The 20,673-nt window shown below is 38.6% G+C and overlaps 1 protein-coding gene across 1 annotated transcript in view; it reads left to right on the forward strand.

Annotated features, from left to right (window-relative positions):
• Positions 1-18,669, forward strand: part of LOC128948640 (inositol polyphosphate 4-phosphatase type II-like) — a gene marked incomplete at its 5' end in the record, with an annotated part of 99,455 nt that extends 80,786 nt beyond the window's left edge. The window contains one exon of the mRNA XM_054293404.1: positions 18,537-18,669. Within this exon, the coding sequence (XP_054149379.1) occupies positions 18,537-18,669 (133 nt within the window). The remainder of the gene's footprint in view (positions 1-18,536) is intronic.
• Positions 18,670-20,673: the final 2,004 nt, after the last annotated feature.

A 20,673-nucleotide genomic window follows, 5' to 3' on the forward strand; every position in this document is an offset into this window, starting at 1 on the left:
CTGAATTACCATGGCTTTGGCCATGTTCAGCTAAATCTCAGGAAGAACAACACTGCCAAGTCTAAAATGTAGATAAGAAAGAAGCAGGAAATGAGAGTAAGAGGGCAGTAGTAGCATACAACAGCGAGTTAAAGCTATCAAACATGAAATTTCTTCTAGAAGTTACTGGCCTCTAAACCAGTGTTCTTCTCAGAGTGATATAACTTGGACAGGGAGGGCTCATAACTTCCTGTCTGCAGTCCCAGCAACCTACAGACTGTCCAAAGGTGGGAGGGGGCACACAAGGATGAAGCAACCAGCTGCTCTTCCAGACAAGGTGGTTTTGTGATAGCAGATCCTGCATTCCTTCAGGAGAAAGGTGACGGAGTGTCAGGCTATAGCTCTGGCTGCCTTGTAAAGGAAGCAGCTAAATACATTTCTAGGTTTATCTTTCCTCTCATTTTAGACTCCCTTGATCCCTTCATAAACTTAGTTTCCTATTGTAGGAATGCTCTCTGGCTCAGATAATCATCTTTTCTTGTCCAGCAGCCTGGTTTCAGGTTTTTTTTCCCTGAGTCCCATCCTTTGGGATGGAACACTGGCTCAGGGCCAGCCACCATCTCTGGGGGCTAGCCTAGTGCTTAAGATGTACATGACATGAGAGAATTCAGCATTCAATCTCCACATTATCTTTTTCCATTTTTTATTATGATGCATTCATAAGGTGACCAGGCACATTCTGTTATACAATTGTGCTTTCAAATAATTAGGGTCCTATTCAGCTTCAGACACTGGATCTGAATTTTTCTATCTCAGGTTCTTTAGGGAAGGAATCTAAAATCATATTGGATACCAAAATAAAAGGAGAGATGTAATTGTGTGTCATCATCAGCCCCCGTATTTTATAACCATAATTTGAGGAACTGTCTTTGATGTATGGGGGTTTTCTCCCTTCAGCCTGCTGCTTTTTCTTTTTCCAATGAGCATTTCCCTGTTTCTTACTCTCTTGCAGTAACATCTTAGTGTGTGGTATTTTTATAGAAACTCTTCTGACAGTGGCTTTTCTCAGCTTAGTTTTAGCAGTAGTTTCTACTTGTTGCTTTCTGTGGCAGCTCTGGTTTGGTGAGTGACATTTTGTAAGCGTGTCCTTACCATTACAGCAGCCACTGGTGACCTTTCACTGGAATCCCTGGCAGCAACAAGTTGTTTCTCAGTATTAACCTGCAATACAAGTCCTGGTAGCTGTTTGCAGGGCAGTGACCAGAGGAGTTTCCATTTGGATCATTATGTACCTATTATGTATTTCCTACTTTCATGATGTTGTCTGCAGTCAGCTGGAACTAAACCCAGGAATGGAGACAGCAGTATTATATTGCTATCCTATTCTCTAGATCATCCAGAGATAAAGCTGGGAGATAGTTTGGGGAATTTGCATTCTTAGTAGTGGAGGTCTCTGCTATAATTTGTATGAATAGAAAGCACATGTTTGTAAGGAAGTTAATGCAAAGGAAATGTTGGAGTCCTGCCAAAGTGCACAGCCCGCTCCACAGCTGACTCCTAATGATAGAACAGTTAAAGTAGTTTCTGCAGCCCTGGGACTTAGTGGTGCTGCAGTTGTCCTGTGGGTCTAACCAAACCCCTAATGCCACAATCCCTGGGCACTGGTTTGGCTGTGCATCTGCAGTGCTGTTCCCGTGCCCTGGTCTGGGTTTACTTCCCTGCCAGCCTGTCTCCTCTCCCCAGCCTGCAAGTTGCCATGTGTGTGTTGTCTTCCAGCAGTGGGAAAAGCCCTTGGCTTTTCTGCTCTGTTGGAGATGCTCCTAATGCCCCAGGAAGGTGCCAGAGCGCGTTTCTGCCTCTGCAGAGTCTTGTGATTCCAGACAAGGCTTAGCCAAGATCTACAGTCCCTTAGACCACGGAGATCAGCGCGTGGGAAGGGAATCACTGCTCCCTCTCTCTTCTGTTAAGGGATGACATCCTTTGGTATGTGAACCAGCCTCTTTTGTTAGGTTGCCTCTTGCTGAGGGAGACAATGCCTCTGTGTGTGCTGCTCAGGAACTTCACTTACTGCTCCGTGAAATTGTTGTGTAGTACATAGATAAGAAACCTTCCTTTCTGTCCCTCTCATTCATCCTATGGGTTTTCTGATGTATCATCAGCTTTAATTTCATGCTACAGCCTCCCCTTGGCTGCACGTCTCCTTACCCTTGTGGGAACACTGTAATGTGTGAGCCTTCTTATCCCACATTTCAGTTTAGCTGAACTCAGTCCTTGTGCCCAAAGAGGATATGTACACATTGCTGTTCCTTCCCCTCACACCGAGAGCTAGCATGTGCCCTTTGCTTTCTAGAGAAAGACAGGCTAAAAAGGCATCATATTATCTGCAATAGATCACTGAGATACACCTGACTTTAAAAAATATATATATTTACTCTTCAGCCCCTCTCCACTCAGCATTTTTCAGATTTGAGGAACTTGTTTAGATTACTGAAACATTGAAAAGACTGAGGTGCAATCTGATCACACAGTCATGTATTTTATAAAACCCCGTTGTAGGATCATCTGGTTAATAGTTTGTGTCCTGGGTGAACTGAAAATCTGATGAAAATACATAATTCCTGTCAAAATAGTGTTGGCTTTTATATTTGATTTGCAACCATCGTTCCAAAGTTGGTGGTTTTTTAATTTAAATTCCTTTATAATTCTTTCATAACTGTTGATAGCAGAGCATCTACAGAATACAAAGTAATCAGCTCAGAAAGGTTTGCAGCTTCCAACAAACTGCCTTGTGGTGTGTAGTAAGTAAAATATGTGAGGGTCCAGAGTAGTTTGTTGTGGAGTGTTTTTCACATGGTTTTGGTTTGGTTTCTTTAGGGTTTTAGCTCATGGTGTTTAACCAAGACTGGCATGGTCTCTGTTCTAAGTTTATTTCTCCTAAATGGTTGTTACATTGAAAGCCTCAGGAAAGCAAATGAAAATGGGTAAACTGGCACTGTGGCAGAGGCATTATTGGCTGGTTTTGAAGTGATCAAAGTAGCATCAGGCAGAGGCAAGCAGCTACAACAATATCTCATTCTCAAAGATCCATTAAATTATTCTTAAAATCCACAAGAGACTGCTTTGATAATATTGGCTATAACTGGTTTGAGTATTTATTCCACTTGCACTTTTTAAAGTCAAATGTTTTTTGATTTAAAAAGCTTATAATTGACAACCAAAGGGCAAGAGAAAGAAATGCTCTTGGATCTCTTTCAATTTTAAAGTGGGAGAAAACTAGTACAGAGGTGCCAAGTCCTTTATGACATCATAGTCCTTCCTTTGTTTGAAATTTCATTTGAATCTACTTTTTCTTTAAAAGGGCCTCTTCTCATAGACTGTTTTGCTTTAAATAAGAGTCCTGTTGCTGTACTTGAGTGTGCAATAGCAAAGCTTGTAAATAATGTTCATTACCTTACTGACATTCACTTTTCTGCATAGTACTAATTCTGTTTTCACACTCCTTCTTGCTACTTGGGTTCATGCTGACATAGCAAATGCAGCAATGCTGGCTGCACAATTCAAGGCTCTCTGCCTTCTGGACACTGCTGAACTGGTGTTTAAGCTTTTGAGTGCTGATGGATAATCTTCCCTCAACATCATCCTGAATAAAATCCTCTCTGGCTTTCCTGCTGTGTGGTAGCCTCAGGGAGAAGGCTGCTCCCTATGTCACCTTTCTCTGTAAAAATTTGCTATCACAGTGATATTATCAGCAAATTTGTAGATAACCACATTAAAGTTAGTTTGACGTTCATTTGCCGTGTGAAGACGCTTTTTGAATTTATTTTTCAAGTAATTTGGCACATATCAGACGACTATGATGCTGTTTATTTTCTCTCCTGTGCCGTGCAAGGAGCCCAAGATGTGCTGCCAGATTTATTATCTTCATGTGATGATCTTTGTTTGTAAATGAAAATTTTGGTGGGATAGAAGCTCTAGGAAAATGTAGGCATTTCATACAATGTGATCAAGCTCTTGTTCTTGGTTTTCAGAGAAACTTGAGTGCAGTAACATTTTTCAAATCAGACACATTTTCTTACTTTTACACCAAGGGTATTCACTGGCAAGACAATGCTGGGTACAGTAGTGTAGAAAAGTATTTGTAGGCTTAGCAGACTATTTAAAAATCTTTTTGTGACAGATGTATCTCAAATTTTATATTTTCTATCCTAAAGGCAATCGTTCTTCCTGCTGTCACAAAGCATCTTCTTTGGTGCAGCACAATAGGGATTAAAAAAACCTCATTTCAGTCTTAACTTAATTCCAATCTGAAAAACTTGCAATGAGGTGGTAATGAACTTGAACTTAGTACAGATTACCTCCTGCATGCTTACACAGATGTTCAAACACAAGACAGATATTTTTGAGACATAGTTCTCTTCTGAGAGTGTTTCTCTCTTGAGCAGATTAAACCCTGACATTTTCTGCTTTGCTTGTTGTTGCAGCGAATACGGTAACACCGTTTGGAGTTCACCTCCTAGGTTTGAATTAGGTCTACATAAATTCATACCCAGAAGAAGTATGGCTCATGATTATCAGGATGAGATCCTTGTAGCAAATAATAGGTTGTTGAGATGAAGAGGCTGATCCTCTGATCAGACCAATCAAAGCCATTTGGAAAGCAAAACTCTATGCTAATGTGTAACCCGATGGAATAATGTGTCCACACTGGGCTAGGAAAAGTCTAAAAGCCTTTCTTCAGACAGGACCTACACCTGGTACTACTGTGGGCTGCTTTATGCAAATACTACAGCTTCGTTATTATTGCACCACAAAATGCATTAGGCATCCAATTTCCTTTGTAAATGAAGCAATACATTACTTCAATAGCTACTTTTGAAGCTTTCTGCAACTTAAACCACAGATGTTAAAACTATTGGAATTAAATGAACCCCCTCTGAATTGTAATCCTTGAATAAACTAGAAGGGGTTTTTTAATTATAAGTTTTATTAAATTAAAAATATACTACAATGGAGTGGAAAAAGTCAAATGATCTTATATGGCAAAAATAAAAACTTGAAGCTCGCTATCCATACTCCATTGGGTATGGAATGCCAAAAGAGAAATAATACATTTCATCTTGTTGCAAAGCCTAATGTTCTGTACCACATCATAATGTAGCCCAAACCTGACAATTCCTGGCTCATAAATCTCTTGGTTTTTCTTTTATTTACACTACAGACAAAAATCAAGTCTGTCCTTCAAAAGTACTCTGTCGTCAAGTGAGCTTGAAAGTTTATGTTGTTATCCATCATGTTTGACTATGTTTATGGTGCTGGAGATAAAATCTAGGCTTGTGAGCTTCATATTTTAGGGGATACAGTGGCAGTGCAAGTATGGACTGGAGATTATGAAGCTCTTTGAAGATGAGAGGGAAAAAACATTTGGGCGATTGGCATTGGAGAAGTTATTTCCAAAGACCACTGAATTCAGTGCAACACTTATAATCAAGCTATTTCTATCATAAAACTTTAGATAGCTATTGTATCCCAGCTAAGGACTCAGGTTCCCAATACTGTCCTGGGGAGGATGGTTAGTAGCCTGATTTAGGGGCCCTGAATCATCCTGGGGATGCTCTGTAGAACTAGAGGAAGCCTGGGCTGTTAAATTTGGCACCCAAAGACTTGCCACTCATGGTTAGGGAATGTTGCCTTTTAAAGGAGTTGGATCAGGTCTCAGAAGTGTATTCTGTAGTTGTCATGGTAAATACCTGAAGGTGAAATAAAGGTATGAGGGCAAAACTTAGCTTGAGGAAAATTTTGCTGACATCAGAACCTGATGGGCTTTTAAACATATGCTTGTCACTAGACACTAATTTATTTATTATCATGAGGTCAAGGAAGCCAGGAGTTATTAGAAAGAAGAAATGGGTAAGAAACGAAATGTGTACTGTTAAGTTACTCTTTAAACTTTAGCTGCTACAAGATAGAGGCTGCTTGTTTGCTCAATTCATATGATAACTACTGCATGCTTTGCAATAAGGGTAGAAGTCCACTTTGGTTACTTTCCTTGTTTACATAGAGAGCAGTAGCCATCAAGTGATGTAGTTATAGTGCCCTTATGCTAAATTCTTGTTTATTTTCATAGAAAAACTTTATTTGATAACTCTTCCAGACAAAGTTACTTTAGCTTGCATAACTTCAGCAACATTACAAATTCTGCAGATATTTAGCCATTTTGAGTAGATACATGTGCAGAAGTTATACTTCTATACTGAAGAACACTTTTTCAGTATTTCGTTAGATGTTGCTCTAGTTTTTCTACCATTGTGATTTGATGTGTTTATTTTTGAAAAAGAACTTATAATCAGTGTTCCTTAATAAAAATATGCAGCTAATAATTTGAATGAATGGGAGGGTGAGGAAGCTTTCTAAATAAAGTATGTCCTGTTTATGGAAGCAAGTGTTTGGTAGAGAGCTCTTTCCTTGCCCTCAGGTTGTCTGTTGCTTCTTCGGTTGTTGAATTCCTCTGCACTCGAGAGAACATTATTGGTCAAATCTAAACCCATTACTTTTCCATTGAAATTTCCATTATCTGTGAGCAATTCCATCTTGGGGAGGATTATAATATTTCTCATATTCTGTAGTGTTCTGCATGTGCTTCATTACTGTGCACCATACATGGGAAAATGTCATTTATTATTTCATACATCAAAATACTCTGTCTGCATTGATGAGCCTTCTTGTCTGACAAGTGCAGCTGCTGGCCTGCACTCACATATCTTTAGCTTTATTTGAATCTCATATCTGCCATCATTAGCTATTCATGCAAGCAGGAAAAGCAAAGGAAATAGTTCAAGGAATTCAGAGTGCTTGCTTTAACCAACTCCAGTGTTCTAAGAGAGTAGCAAGGATATTATGAACAACAAAGAGAGCACAAGCCCTGTCCCATGTGTACATTAATGAGATAACAAGAGATGCCTGTAGCTCTGCAAAGATAATTTTTTTAAAATTGCTTTTGCTGTTTAATTGCAGCTTTTGTGTTTTATAGATTTTATTTAAGCTATCAGTAGCTGTACATTAATAGTGCATTTAACACAGAATTGAATATTAATAAAAAGGGACAAGTGGACTAATTTCCATGTGTAAACCAGGCTCTGACAAGATGATGTTAACTGATAATAAGTTTTTAATAAAGGGTAATTGAGAATAAAGCTATAAGAATTGTTGAGATCTTTAAAAAATAACCAAACCGAAATTGTTTAGTTACCAGAAGCCTGTAAGTGCTGTCCAACAGACACAGAAGCTCAGGATTATCTAAAAACCAGGGACAGAATCAGCCTGCTCAGATGTTTTTGGAGGGTGGCTGCCCTTTTTCGTAGTCCCCTGGCCACGAGCAAGTGCTAGAGAGGACTGTGAGTGCTGACATCCCTCACTCACCTGGAAAGGCAGCATTATTCCTAATGAGGTTAATGTGGAGTGAGTTGCAATATAATTGAAGGACATTAGCATTTATTAGAAATTGAAAAGAAAGCGGAATTCCTTAAGGCCTGACATTACAGGCATTTGGAGAGGATGAAATGTTTCTCATTAACAACCTGTGTGCTTTTTGGCTGCACTGTAGGTTTTTCTGTATGAACACCTGGCCTCTGGCTCATATTTATTTGATCCAAACACCTGAAGCATATGAATAAGTGTTATTGGTTTTCCTAGTGACTGAAGAAGGCATGGCCAGAAACATAAGCATACCAGAATATATGAATGTAATACAAATGTAATAAGAATGTAATCTTATATACGTATAAGAATATAGTTGAGAACTGTATTCTTATAAAGAGAGTGTAAAATCAGAGGCACTGGCATTGCCTCCAGCACAACCTCAATCTGTGTAGTCTAATATTTTGTAGTTATTTCAAAATACAGGGTTTTTCTGGAAAATTGGAGCAGTGTTTAGCTAAAGTCGGAGCACTGTGAGATGATGAAACTCTGAAATGTACCTTGAGCTGTTTTCCTTCCAGTGCACATAATAAGCAGTGCATATAATAGAGTAGGAAAATGCACTGCAGACAAAGGTCACTCTCCACCATCCCAGTGAGACATTTGTACCCACTTGCTACCTTCTGTGTCCCATCCTGGGGAAGGAAGGAAGGAAGGAATACTCCAACATTGCTATTGGCATGCTGCTTCTTCAGAAGAAAATAATAATGGATGAATGTTTCCCACAAAATCTTGGATGGTTCCTTTTTTTTTTTTTTTTAATGTTTTGGATTTCTCACAGGAAAACACCCTCTTTTCCCCGTGATTGCAATTGCCACCAAATGTGGAAAGCCCCATTGCTGTTCTGCTTGGCAGTTGCATATGTGGCTTGCTAAACATGTGCTTGGGAACATTCATACTTAAAATATCTCAAACCCAGAGACTCCAAAGTTTCAGGAATTGGCAGGTTCTGTAGAAGGTCCCAAGGCATTGTAGTTTAAACTCTGGTGATAATGTTTCAGCACCACTGGTCATGCGCTTGAGGGAACACAGTCTGCAACGCAGGAAAGACTGACTTTATAAGAAACTTCATATGTATCTGATAGTTCAGTCCAGGTCAGGAAATAAATGGCCATTTTTTTCATCTGTCAGAGACTTAGCTCATGGTTAAGTGCTGCTGACAGTGCAGTGAACTCCTCTTGAGCTCAGGGAGTCTTGAGCATAGTTCATAGAGCTTATCCTGAGAACTGCGTCTTTGATCTTTGGCAAACTGACAATTACTGTTACTGCACTGAGCAAAACCACGTCCTTCAGCTCTTTGTAACAGTGAGAAAAATGTAGTGTTATTGCAGAGAGGAAGGTATTTGCACCTGTGTTATAAATTATTTACTCCTTTCTGCCAGCAAAGATTTAGGAATGCAGAAGGTAAATAAATGGCTTATTGAATTTTTAGTCTTTAGTGATCTCAAATCTTCTGAAAGTCTTTTTTTTTTTCTTGATACTGGGGGAAAAATAGTATGGGCTTTCATCTCTTTATTCTCCCTTTCAGTGCAGTGGTATTTTTGCTTAAAAAGTGAATCTGTGCTAATATTGTCTTTGTGAGATACAATGAACTTCTTAACAAATCTGCAGTAGCATTCAAATAAAGATTTCCTTACAAATGCAGCTTAACAACCAAAGAGAAAATGCTTGTATTCGATATTGTTTAAAAGATTTCAGTTTCAGTTCTCCTCCTTGGTACTTGAGTGAAGAACAGACTCCAAAATTTCAGCCATCTTCTAAAAAGATACTGAAACAAAACAAGTAAGATGAAAGAATTACATTCACTCCTAATTTCTCATAGAAAGGTTTATTTCTCTAAGTCTCCACATTGTACCTATTAACAGAAAAGATGACAAATGCATTCAAGGCATTTAAATTAGAATTTTATCCAGCCTTGTCATTTGCCCTGAAGGAAGTACATGGAAAAATTGTGTGTTTCTGATTCAAATGGAGTTTTCCTTGCATTTTCCAAAGTTCTCTAACAATCTACCTGCTGAAGAGAGGAGAAGATGGTTTATTGGTAGTAATGTTGGGACACAATTTTCAGGTTGCTGCAGTGTGCATCCCAGCCTATGCATTTTTTGGATAGGTTGTTTTGGTTAGCTCCCTACCTAACCAAAACAGGGCTGCATTTTTTTTCCTGGTGGCAGCTAAAATCAGATTTAGATGCATTTTTCTTTGTGGCTGGGGAATCTATATGTGCACAAATTCACCTTGTATAAATATACCCCCAGACTGTGTGCTGCTGAAAGAACAGCTGGGATCAGAACAGATAAAATCTCAAACTGGTTTTGTGGTTTTTAAAAAATGTATCAGTGTGTTAGGTGAAAGTTTTTTTAATGAACTGACATTATTTAGCTGAATTATTTAGAGACTAGCAGTTGTCTGCAGTTTATGACTCACACTTTGGTTAATCCCATGAAGAGACTATGTCTCTTGGTGTCATTAATGAAAAGCAGTTGCATTCCTCCTTTCATATATCTCAAAGTGAAAACCCAGCAAGTCACAACATTCAAATTTAGAATTCCTTCTGTTCAGCACCCTCCTCCCTTAAAATACCTAAATTAGGGATGCAACATAGATTAAATGATGTTCTGTTTACACCAGCAGTTCTCTGACCTTAATTCTGTCATCCTACCCATAGATTTGGACATCTCGAAATGAATAACAGATTTTAAGCTTCATCTTTCACACGTGTCTGTTAACTAGTGTAGGAAGCCCTTTCTGCCTCTAAAATCAGCTTTGCTACTTTGTCCTCAGCATGGGGAAAAAGACTAAAAAAATTTTTGCCAAAAGAAAAGGGATGACTCACAAAGATTTATTTTCATGGCCAACAGAAAGTATTTAAACCTGATTAGACATATGAAAGAATTTATCATGGATTTATGTTTCACTGTGCTATGTGAGCTAAATGTGTAACTACATCTTCAGTAAAACTCTCTTGCTGTGACAGAAACAGTCTGGAAACAAGTGTGACTCGCTAACCAATTATGCCAGTGCCCTACCCTTACGGAAGGGAAATGTTGGATCTGTTCAGAGCTCAAGTGAATGTCAAACCCGTGGGGTTTTGCTTGGTTGTTTTCCTGCACAGAGATGCAGACCACATTGGCTTTAGTGTTGGTCGTACATTAGACTGAATTTGACACCTTGTAAGAGAAATTTGTCAGGAAAGATTTCGCAACTTTGACCTGAGAAATTCCCATACACATGTAATCCTAATACTTTATAGAAGAGTGTCTAGGAAGATTATTAGAACCATACTTTTTGATAGACAGAGAAACCTTTGTAAAATTGATGTGTAATACTACAGAGGACTATCAGTAAAAAGCAGAATGAAATAGCAAATCCTTTCCTTGGAGTACAGTAGAGGTGAAAATCATGTTTCAGAAACTGCTCTGCTGTCTCGACAGGTAAAGAAGAATCTCCTCTGCAAACCCATCACTTTCCAGTTCTGAAGCTAATCTCTCACACAGTCACCACAATGACTTTGCAGGACTTGAAGCTTCTGGCCACAGCTGTAAATTGAAAACCTCTGCGGACAGATGCTAGAACATGATCTCAGTCATTTTATACAGTGAAATTATTAAATGTTTCCGGATGCAGTTTTGGCAGATTAAGTGTGCTCTCAAGTGATTCCAGGGCACTTTGGGAGTTGGCATGACCAGGATACTGTGCCCATGGGGCAGCATCTGCTGTCCATTTTGGCAGATTAAGGGACACAGGCACAGAAAGTCAACTTGGCTTTGCTGTTCAGATGCTGAGGGTGAATTTAGCCTGCTAATGGAGGTGTCCTAAATGCACCAGTGACAAAAATTGTGATTCTAACTGGAATTTTTTCTTAATGTTTCTTGTATTTTCACTATAATAAGTTTGTCAATGTTACTTTTTTACCACATAGATACTCTTTAACATTGAGGGAAAACCATTCTTGAAGGCATTCTGTATCAGTCAAAAAGGAAAATATTAATTCTTCTGCAATCAGCAGAGATTTCTAAAGTGCTAAGATGAACACTGGTAGAGATGTATATTACCCAGTAGCATGTTTTATGCATATTAGATATCAAGCTTGAAACTGCCCTTTTCCCGTCTATTCTTTGGAGTTAATTGTATGTTAAAAAGTAAACATAGACAAATATAGGGGTGTTGCTCTGTGTGAACCAGCAATTCGGGAGATGTTTCCATGGCCCAAAGCTGGAGTGAGTTGTGCTGTTTTGTTGCCTGCAGTGCAGGGTGTGTGCCTCTTTCACTTGCTCTGGGAAATCCAAACACAGCTAAGCTGATAAAATAGGTCATAAATTTGCACATTTATAATTATTTTGACTTCAAGGAGAACACATACACAGCAGAGCAAAAGAGCAACTGTGTAAATTGAGTTTTGACTTCAGCATTCCTTCCAAAGGATCCCTGTCCATGTCAGCACATAAGACAACAGGGTTTTCCCGGATGTGGTTGTGTGGCTGTGGGACCAAGTGTCTCCTTGCCTGTTATTAAATATTGCTGCAAGAGGGTTTCTTTATTAATCTCTTGCTCTGTACTGAACTGTTAAGGCCTGTTCATAATAGTGCTGAAAACCTGTACCCTGTCCAGCACTGAGCCTCCAGTAGCTTGCTGTCTCTGACCACCTCCTCAAAATTGAATTTTTAGCTCTGTACAGACTGAAACTCCGTAATGGTTTTGAGCCCAAACCCCACAGTTACTTCACAATAGCTGATTTTCAAGATCTAGGTGTCCTATCATCATGACTGCACCATGAATCTGCTGCATGGTCCAACTCAGTGGTCAAGCCTCATATTGTATGATCTACTTTCCTTTCTATTTCCTAAATATTGCATTAGAAAAGTCGTGTGTTATAACCAAGCAAGGAGAGAAGAAAGGAGTGGGGAAATAGAGGGTTTCTATTCTAGCAACAAGAGTAGGGAAAAACTTGCATTACAAAAGGTTAAAACAGGAGGAGGGAGTTTAGTGTGACAATTTGATAAAACAGATTTGATAAACAGTCTGGGGTTTTTGTGTATGTTTAAATAGCAGCTTCCTAAATCACTGACTGAATTTCTCAGTATTCTTGGATCTAAGACTGCTTATCAGTTTCAGCAATTCTCGTTGTTTTGAGCTGAGATTATAGGATCATGTAAGCAGCAAAAATTGATTTCTAGCATCTTCTACTTTATTTAGTGCCATGTGGATTTGAGGGAAAAAATTTAAGTTATTAAATGCGTATCAGAAAAAGAATAATTTTAAAGATCATTGATACAAAAGATGTCTCTGCTGATTCCCCTCCCTTAGCTTCCATTTTGAAACAATGCAGAACCATTTTTTGTTCTTAAAAATTGTTGGAGGTTTATTGCATCAACTTCATATTTCAAAATAAAATTTTGTTTCCCGATGTTCCTTTATATGTTTTATCTGAGTTCTGCTCTGATACTGAAATCCTTCAGGACTAGGCTGATACCTGTTTATTTCCTTCTGCATGATGTTTTATTCTTCTAGATGTGCTAGTGCAGCAGCTTGGTAATGGCTAGGAGATGTTCACAAGGATCCCACATTTTCTCTTTGAAAAAGTTAAGGCTGCCTTCTTGAACTGTAGTGCTGTACATTGATACAGGTGATTATTCTCTGAAGTGTTTCAGTCAATCCCAGTAACATGTATCATGTAGAAATTAGGATGCTTTCGTTCCAAAAACTTCTTAAGAGAAGCTGCTTCTTGAAAGCTGCTTATGAACTTGACTGTCTTGAAATAAAAGGAATAGGTAAGTTATCAAAATTGTGTAAGACTGAGAACTGTTAGCCATCCTTTCTATTTGAAGAAATGTCTCTACTATTACCAGATGGCACTCTAGAGAAGCAACTTACTTTTGCTATTTTCTGTGTCAGCACGGAAGTTTAAGAAGAAAAACACATCAGGACCAGAAAAACCTTGCTTGAATCTGTCTACAAAAAAAAAAAGGGAAATTCCCATAAAGTACAAGTGCAGTAGGACATGAATTCAAACGGTAGTCACCACTAGCACGTGGGACACCTGTTAATAGAAAGCTGCCTGTTTATTCCACCTGAAGAAATCGTGTAGAAGAGTTCAACGTTTCCAGTGTTGCTAATAACTGTAGCTGGAAAAGTTCTAAAAAAGAAGCATACATCCCAAAATGTGAAAATCATCTCCTCCAAAAACGTTGCTCAGGGACATCAGTGTGACTGACAATCGAAAGCCAGAATGTGCCCTCATGTGTGTGCTTGACTCTCTTAAGGACTTGAGAGGCTTTTTCCTCACACCATTTTCATCATCTCTGCTTCACTACTTTGAGGTCCAAATAATTTATCAGCTGAATTTGAAAAGAACAAAAAATACCTGCTGTTTTGCCTTTGCCTCATTTGATAAGCATGTAGCAACTCCTAACAGGAGTTTAGGATGATAAAACATCAAATGAGATAGAAGGCAGGCTGAAATGGTTATATTGTCATTAACTTACAGAACCCTTGGCTGCTACAATGTGTTTGTGCTGTGCCGGAGGTCTCAAATGAACAATTTGAGAGTAAATGAATAAAAATTGTATGATAGGTTAGTGGGGTGTTCATGACTCCAGATGTTGCGAACTTAGGTGGTTTCACTACTTCTGTTTAAATTATTTGTAAAATAGAAACTTGCTGGTTATTTTTCAAGTTTTCTTCCTTCCTTTTGCTGTTAAAGTTCAATTTGTGATGGAGATAACGTCTGAAACTATGGCTGTACCTTCACACCTGAGCATGTAGCACCCTTAGCGCTCTGTTCTGGTTGTGCTGTCAGTCAGAAGCCACATGAATCCAGCTGACAGGGCACTAGTGGGATTTCTGCTGTTTGCAGTGAAACTCCTCCAGGGTGGGGTGAGCCAGGGGAAGCAATGTTATGGTGCTGACAGCTGGGTGTAGGTCTTTGCTTTGTTCAATAGTCACTGCAGAGGACACTTTGGGGTGTGTTGGAAGGCACTGTCACTGCACTGCACTGAGAAATGTTGGCACACGCTATAGCAAGGCATCTGACCCTGATCAAATATTCCTCCTCAATTAAAAGCATGCGTAGCTATTCTGCTCAGCTTGTTCTTAGGAAGCTAATAATGGACTTGGATCCTCTTGCTCTATTTTGGGGACATCTTATTGAATCATGCATTGAATGATGTGACTAATTTGTGGAACAGAGTGCCTGTGCATCAGCTGTTCACGGTTGCTTTCCTGGGGGGAAGATAAACTTTTTATGTTAAAAGACACCGATCATTCTTTTCAGCATATCAAAGAACAAATGTACTGTAGGCTTTTCTGTTGAAAAAAAAAAAAAAAAAAGAGAACAAATGGCTTTTATCTGTATTTCCATCATTACTCCCGCATAAATCTCACTGAAGCTAATGTGACTTGTAGCAGTGCAGATGAAAGCCAGACACTGTTGAGATGTGGAGTCCAACAGAGCAAGGCACACCACAGAAGCAGGAGGGTTCATCCCTGTAGGAACAACCTGCAAGTGTGTGACTCAGCCTGCTTGGAATGAACCATTGGTGTGCAAAGCCAGGGCTCTCCAGATTGGTGTAAACAATCAATCTGATTAATGCAGTGGCTGTGCACCCTACTGAATGCTCAACTTCACTGCTGCCCAGATGGATTTCTCCAGAAGAAAAAAGTTTGGTGTGTGCATAGGAGCACACGTGATGTCTGTGATGGAAGGGATGCAGGGCAAACAAAAATCACCCGGACTCTGTGACTGGGAAGGAAGAGATGGGACTGGGAGGGTTGAGCTGGACTTCTCATGAGTTGTGGGCATAAGGGGAGTAAGCTGAAACCTGCAGGCTCACCTTGAGGAGTTGGAAGGGAGTAAGGGGACAGGGTCAAAGGGACAAACCTGTGGGATGCTGTGGAGATTAAAAAAAGAAAAGGAAAACCAGCAAGCAGCAGGTTCTTAAAAAAGTATATAGAAATACATAATGGAGGACAACATTAACTGGGAACAATAAAGTTAGTCCTCCCAGCTGATCACAAATAGTAATGTCACTGTGAGCAGAAGAGGAAGGCAGTTCTGTAGGTGGGCCCTAGGACAGAGGCATAGCTGGAGCAGTCTGATAGAGAAACACAGAATTACTTATTTCAGTGCTGACAAGGCCAATAAACCATGCAATCAGCTTAATTTCTTGATAGTTTCTGAGATAATGTCTACAGCAAAGTCTCAGTTCTGCCCAAGTTCCATCCATGGACACTTGAGATCTGTAGAACAAAAGCAGCAAACACCCTGCCACCAGCAATTACTTTGACCTAGATGAAAATAGCAGGGGTTTTATTTTTTTATCTCTTATTTTGCTATTCGAAATAGTATGTATTGATCCCTTTATTAGTGTAACATACAGACTGAAGTTCAAAGCAAAGACTAAGACTAAGAACTTATTATGGAAGGCTTGTTCAAAAGAGAAATTGGGCAAGGAAAGGTTTTGATCAACCCCCCCTTGCCTAGGGTTCCACCTGCAAACGCAGCTCTTGCACCTCTCTTGCTATCCAAGCTTAGGAAATGTAGCACTGCCCTTTAACACACGAGTCAGAAGGCAGGCTTTCTGTAAGGTGATGTGGCTGCTGCTGTTTTCAGAGTATCCTCTTCATCTTACCTGCAGCTGTGGGACAGTAAAGATAATGTCTGCCAGCTTTTTCTCTCTTGAAAGCAAGAGCATACTTGTGACCTGTCCTTCTGAAAGGGCACTGCATTGTCATCTGATATATTTGGATATTCTCAAGTCCACATTAAAAAATGGCAAGTTATCTTTTCATCACAGGATATTCATAGTAAATAGAAAAAAAAAAAAAATCTTGCCAGTCCTTGCTGCCCAAAGGAAGTCTATAAACAGGACTCCTGAGTGTATGCAAGTAAGCTTCAGAGGAATTGAAGAAGTGTGGTTGCAGTGTGAGTAATTGTACTTACAGAGAATCTGTCAAGAATACAAAAGGCAAGCCTGGCAGTGGAAGTGTCCCTGTTGCTCTGGTAGGACAAGGACCACACAATCCAGCGTGATTCAGTAGAACTTCCTTCTAAGTAGATTAGCTCCTCCCTGTGTTGACTGATAAAGATACAAGGTGATTTACTTACAGGAATGCAGGTGCGAGCCTTTGAATAAAAAGAACTGCTATGGACTTTGAGTCACCAGCAGTGATGAATTTTTGAAGTCAGTTTACCATCATTTAATACTATTTTAGAATAGCTGTTAGTGTGTGGCCTTTTCATTTCTGCCAATAAACTTCCTAATAGATACTGAAGCAGGACTGAAAAGCCTGTGAGCACCATGGAGACATCATTTGTTCAGTGTTGCATTATGACGTACTCATGATCTTTTTTTCTTTGCTTCCTTAACTTTTTTTTTCAACCTCCTTATTTCATTTCTGTTCAGTGTGTGTGTTGATTTTAGTGATGGTGTAGTTCATTGTGGAAGTGATTTAATGTTCACTTGTGAATACTACTCCAAGGCACCTAGTAGCATTAGTATGCTAGTAGCCGCCCAGTGATGGTGCTTCCTCTGTCAGCTGTAGAACACAAAAGTTATACTGGAAGTACTTAGATAAATCTATTTCCTCAAAATGGCTCTGTACTTTCATTTTGTCAAAATGCCTGCGTGTTGGCTTTCTTTGCTGCTGAAATGCTGTTCTATCTGTTCCTAACTTCCCTGTTTAACAGCAGACAGACCCAGGGAGCACTGACTGACTCGGATGATCCCGAAACAGGCTGTCTAACTGATAACAAGCCAACTGCTCGACACTTCTATCCTGTCGCCTTGCTGCTTGTCAGCTCACACCTGCTGGTTGTGTGGCTTATTTTAAGTCTTGCTTTGCTATTAGCCAAATATCAATAAACTTTACTTGTGTTCCTTTCTTTTCTACAAACAGCAACGAACTAACTCTAGAAAAAAGAATCATGTTGTAATATTTCTACAGTCTCAGACCCCAAGGATTCATCTTTAAGATTCCCATGTCTGAAATGTACTGTGTTTTCATTCTTTTTTTCTGAACTCCGAGAAGTATACTATGCATTGAGTGAATTGATTTGCTCTTTCTGTTCATGGTAAAGCTTTCCCACTGTAATTAGCGCAAAGAAAGCCCACTTACAATGCTGTCACTGTATAGAAGTTGTGGAATCCTGAATGCTTGAATCCCTCTTTCCAGAGTAATTAGTCTGACCAAAAAAAAAAAAATAAAATAAAAATTTGCACAACACAAACTAACTAGACAAATATGGCAGGGCAATGGTTTGTGAGACTTACCTTCCGTTGTGTTTTTTCATTGTAACTAGCTGACGGGATTGTTTTCGTTTAATAAATTATTATTACTTTGCTACAACTAACCCTTTTCTGTAGAGTAAATAGAATATACTAAGTTCTGTTTTGTAATGAAATTAGCCTGTTTGTAATTGTTGCTTTAGTTGCTTTTGCTTTCAGTACACTTTTATATTCTTTTTAACAAAGTCCTGTTTATGTCTTGATGCACCACTTTGGCACTTGTGACTTTTGTACTGTATGTGAACGAACATCCTTCCTTTATAAAGCAGAGAGGTGGATTGGGCTGTTTGAAAAGCCATTCTCTCTTTTTTTCATTGCAAAGCTGAACATACAGCAAATGAAGCAGAGATGAAACTTTCCTTCACGAATCTCTAGGGCCAGACTTAATAAAATTCCTTATTCCTAGAATGCGCATTTTAGGGCAATGTATACTCACACATATATAGCAAATCACTTGAAAAAGAAAGGTATGAAAAGGTTTAAAAGGCAAATATATTTCTGGAATTAGAACAAAATGTATCATTAAAGTTATTAAATTTTTTTACTGAACTTTAAACCTCAAGGGCAGATATATTAGGGGGATGGAAAATCTTATCACCTATTTCTGAGGGCAATAAGTGTACTGGGCCTGGCCTTGGATTTAATTCTGTAAGATGTATCATCACTCATGGAAAACAAAAATGTAGAGTTGAATCCTTGTTATTTTTACTTCAACTGTTGCTGAAACTCTGCAATGAACAAATAAAGCATATTTATTTATTCTATGTTTCCTGAAGTTGTACTTTTTCCCCCTTTCACTAGAGAAGGATGCCGCATAGAGAATGTTCTGAAGAATGTCAAATGCAGAAAGTATGCATTCAACATGATGCAGCTGATGGCTTTCCCAAAGTACTACAGACCTCCAGAGGGGACATATGGAAAAGCTGACACCTAAGTTTAACAAAAGTGTAATCAGGAGCATGTATCATGCTAATTAGTGAATATAACAACTGCTGTTTATGACATATGAATTGGGAATGTATGACCAGTGGAGGTGTTATTTTTAGCAGGTTTTATCACTTTACACTGAAATGAATCTGATTAGTCATTATGAAATAAAACCATGAAAAAGCAATGGACTGGATATTCTGAAAATCAAATATACTCAACTTATCTTTGTGAAATTGAAGCTTAGTATGACTCATAAGCCAGCTGGAATTAGTTTCTGGGGTCATTTGATTGAAGATTAAAAAGGGAAATGGCATTTGCTGTAGGAACAGAGATTAGTAATCTGGAAGGTGGCATTCTGACTCCAAACCAAACCCTGAGATTTGATTTAAGGGGTATCTTACTGCTGGAAAAGGTGTTTTCTGTAACCAGCAGAGCACTGAGGTCTTGATCACTAAGGATTAAACCCTTCACAGAAATGTTTATGAAAGATGCTAATGATAATACCTGGGCTAAATATAATTTTGGTAATTACAATTAGCTTCTTTACATAAGCGTGGTAACTTCATAATGTGTTTTTAGTAATTGCAGACTGTAATTTCAGTAATTCCATTTTGATTCCCTGCGGTTCATTTGGATGTATCACTCTTGGTTTTCTGCACCTCAGCCAAATACCACTTATTTCACTTTCACATAGATCACACTGAAATCAGGGCGATTAATTCCACAAGTCATGTGACTTGAATTTCACCTCCTCTTTAGTGTAAACCCTTAAAAGCAAATTTTCTTTAGTGCTAGGGAAAATAAGTTGTATATACAGGAGTTAATGTATCCTTAGACTCTGAAAACTTGTATGTTATTAGAAAGCCTAAAATAAATGTTATGAGTAAACTGCTGTACTAGGACTAGTTAGCCACAGCAGCTGATTTATATAAAATTTGTAATGCTGCAGGTAGACACTCTAGGATGAAGAGCTATCAGCTTTAAAAATGAATGTTAATGTTCTGCCAGCTGGTGTTAATCCTGAAATTTGTCTTGCAAAGAATATTTGTGTTTTCTAATTGTGTCTATTTACTTCTATTTACCTTCTTCTGCCTCCCAGAGAGGAATACAATTTAAAATTCCCAAGTATTCACTGGTTACTGACCTTTATGCAATGCCTTCTTTTTATATCTAGAGCAGAAGTATGAGAAATGTAACCTAATGAAACTACCCTGGGAATTTGAGCATCTGTAGGAAATTGTAATTGCCATGGATAAAGAAGTAAACGTTTGCTTACTCCTATGGAAGTCAAAGAAATCTCTATACACCGTGACTTTTAATTAGTTCTTTTTAATCCATTAATATTCATTACTGGGTATAAATCTGTAACTATAATAGAATTTAAGAGCCTGATTCTGCAAATTCTATTTGGGTGATCCATGGAACTGATCTATCATTTGCCTAAAATTAAATCCATCTTGTGTATTTGCAAGATCAGGCTTTGGAGTTTGTAGGAAAACATCAGAAAGAGATTCTTGTTCTAATACTCATTGACTTCAGTGGAGCCAGAAATTCACCTATACAATACATTAGCTAATTGGAACTATTTTTTCCAAGAAAAGTAGATAATGTAAGTAGTGTTTTGGTGCATTAGTTTTTTATTTCTATTATATAATATGCTGTCATTAATTGCTTCCTTTTTCTTGGAATGTATTCAGTATATGTCAGAAGAATTGACAATGCATCACAGATAAGCTCAGACTCATGAGAACATAATGCCTTGATTTCTTCTTGTCATGTACCAGTAGAAGGGGACAATACTCATTGGGTGGCTGGATATGTGCATAAATTAGTGTTTGTCTATTAATATAATGTAGCTGATCTGTGTGAAACTTTCTTCTGAATTTATGGAACATAATCTTTCCTAGAAAAGTAATTTTTCTTGTGTCAGGCTGCTGCACTAACCCTCACTATATACATGTTTATTATTAGCTTAAAGAACCCCTACATATGCAGTTTAGAGATAGTG

The sequence above is a fragment of the Melozone crissalis genome, unplaced genomic scaffold, assembly GCF_028551555.1.
Source record: "Melozone crissalis strain CALT ecotype California unplaced genomic scaffold, PUWL_Pcris_2 ptg000140l_1, whole genome shotgun sequence".
NCBI lineage: Eukaryota > Metazoa > Chordata > Aves > Passeriformes > Passerellidae > Melozone > Melozone crissalis.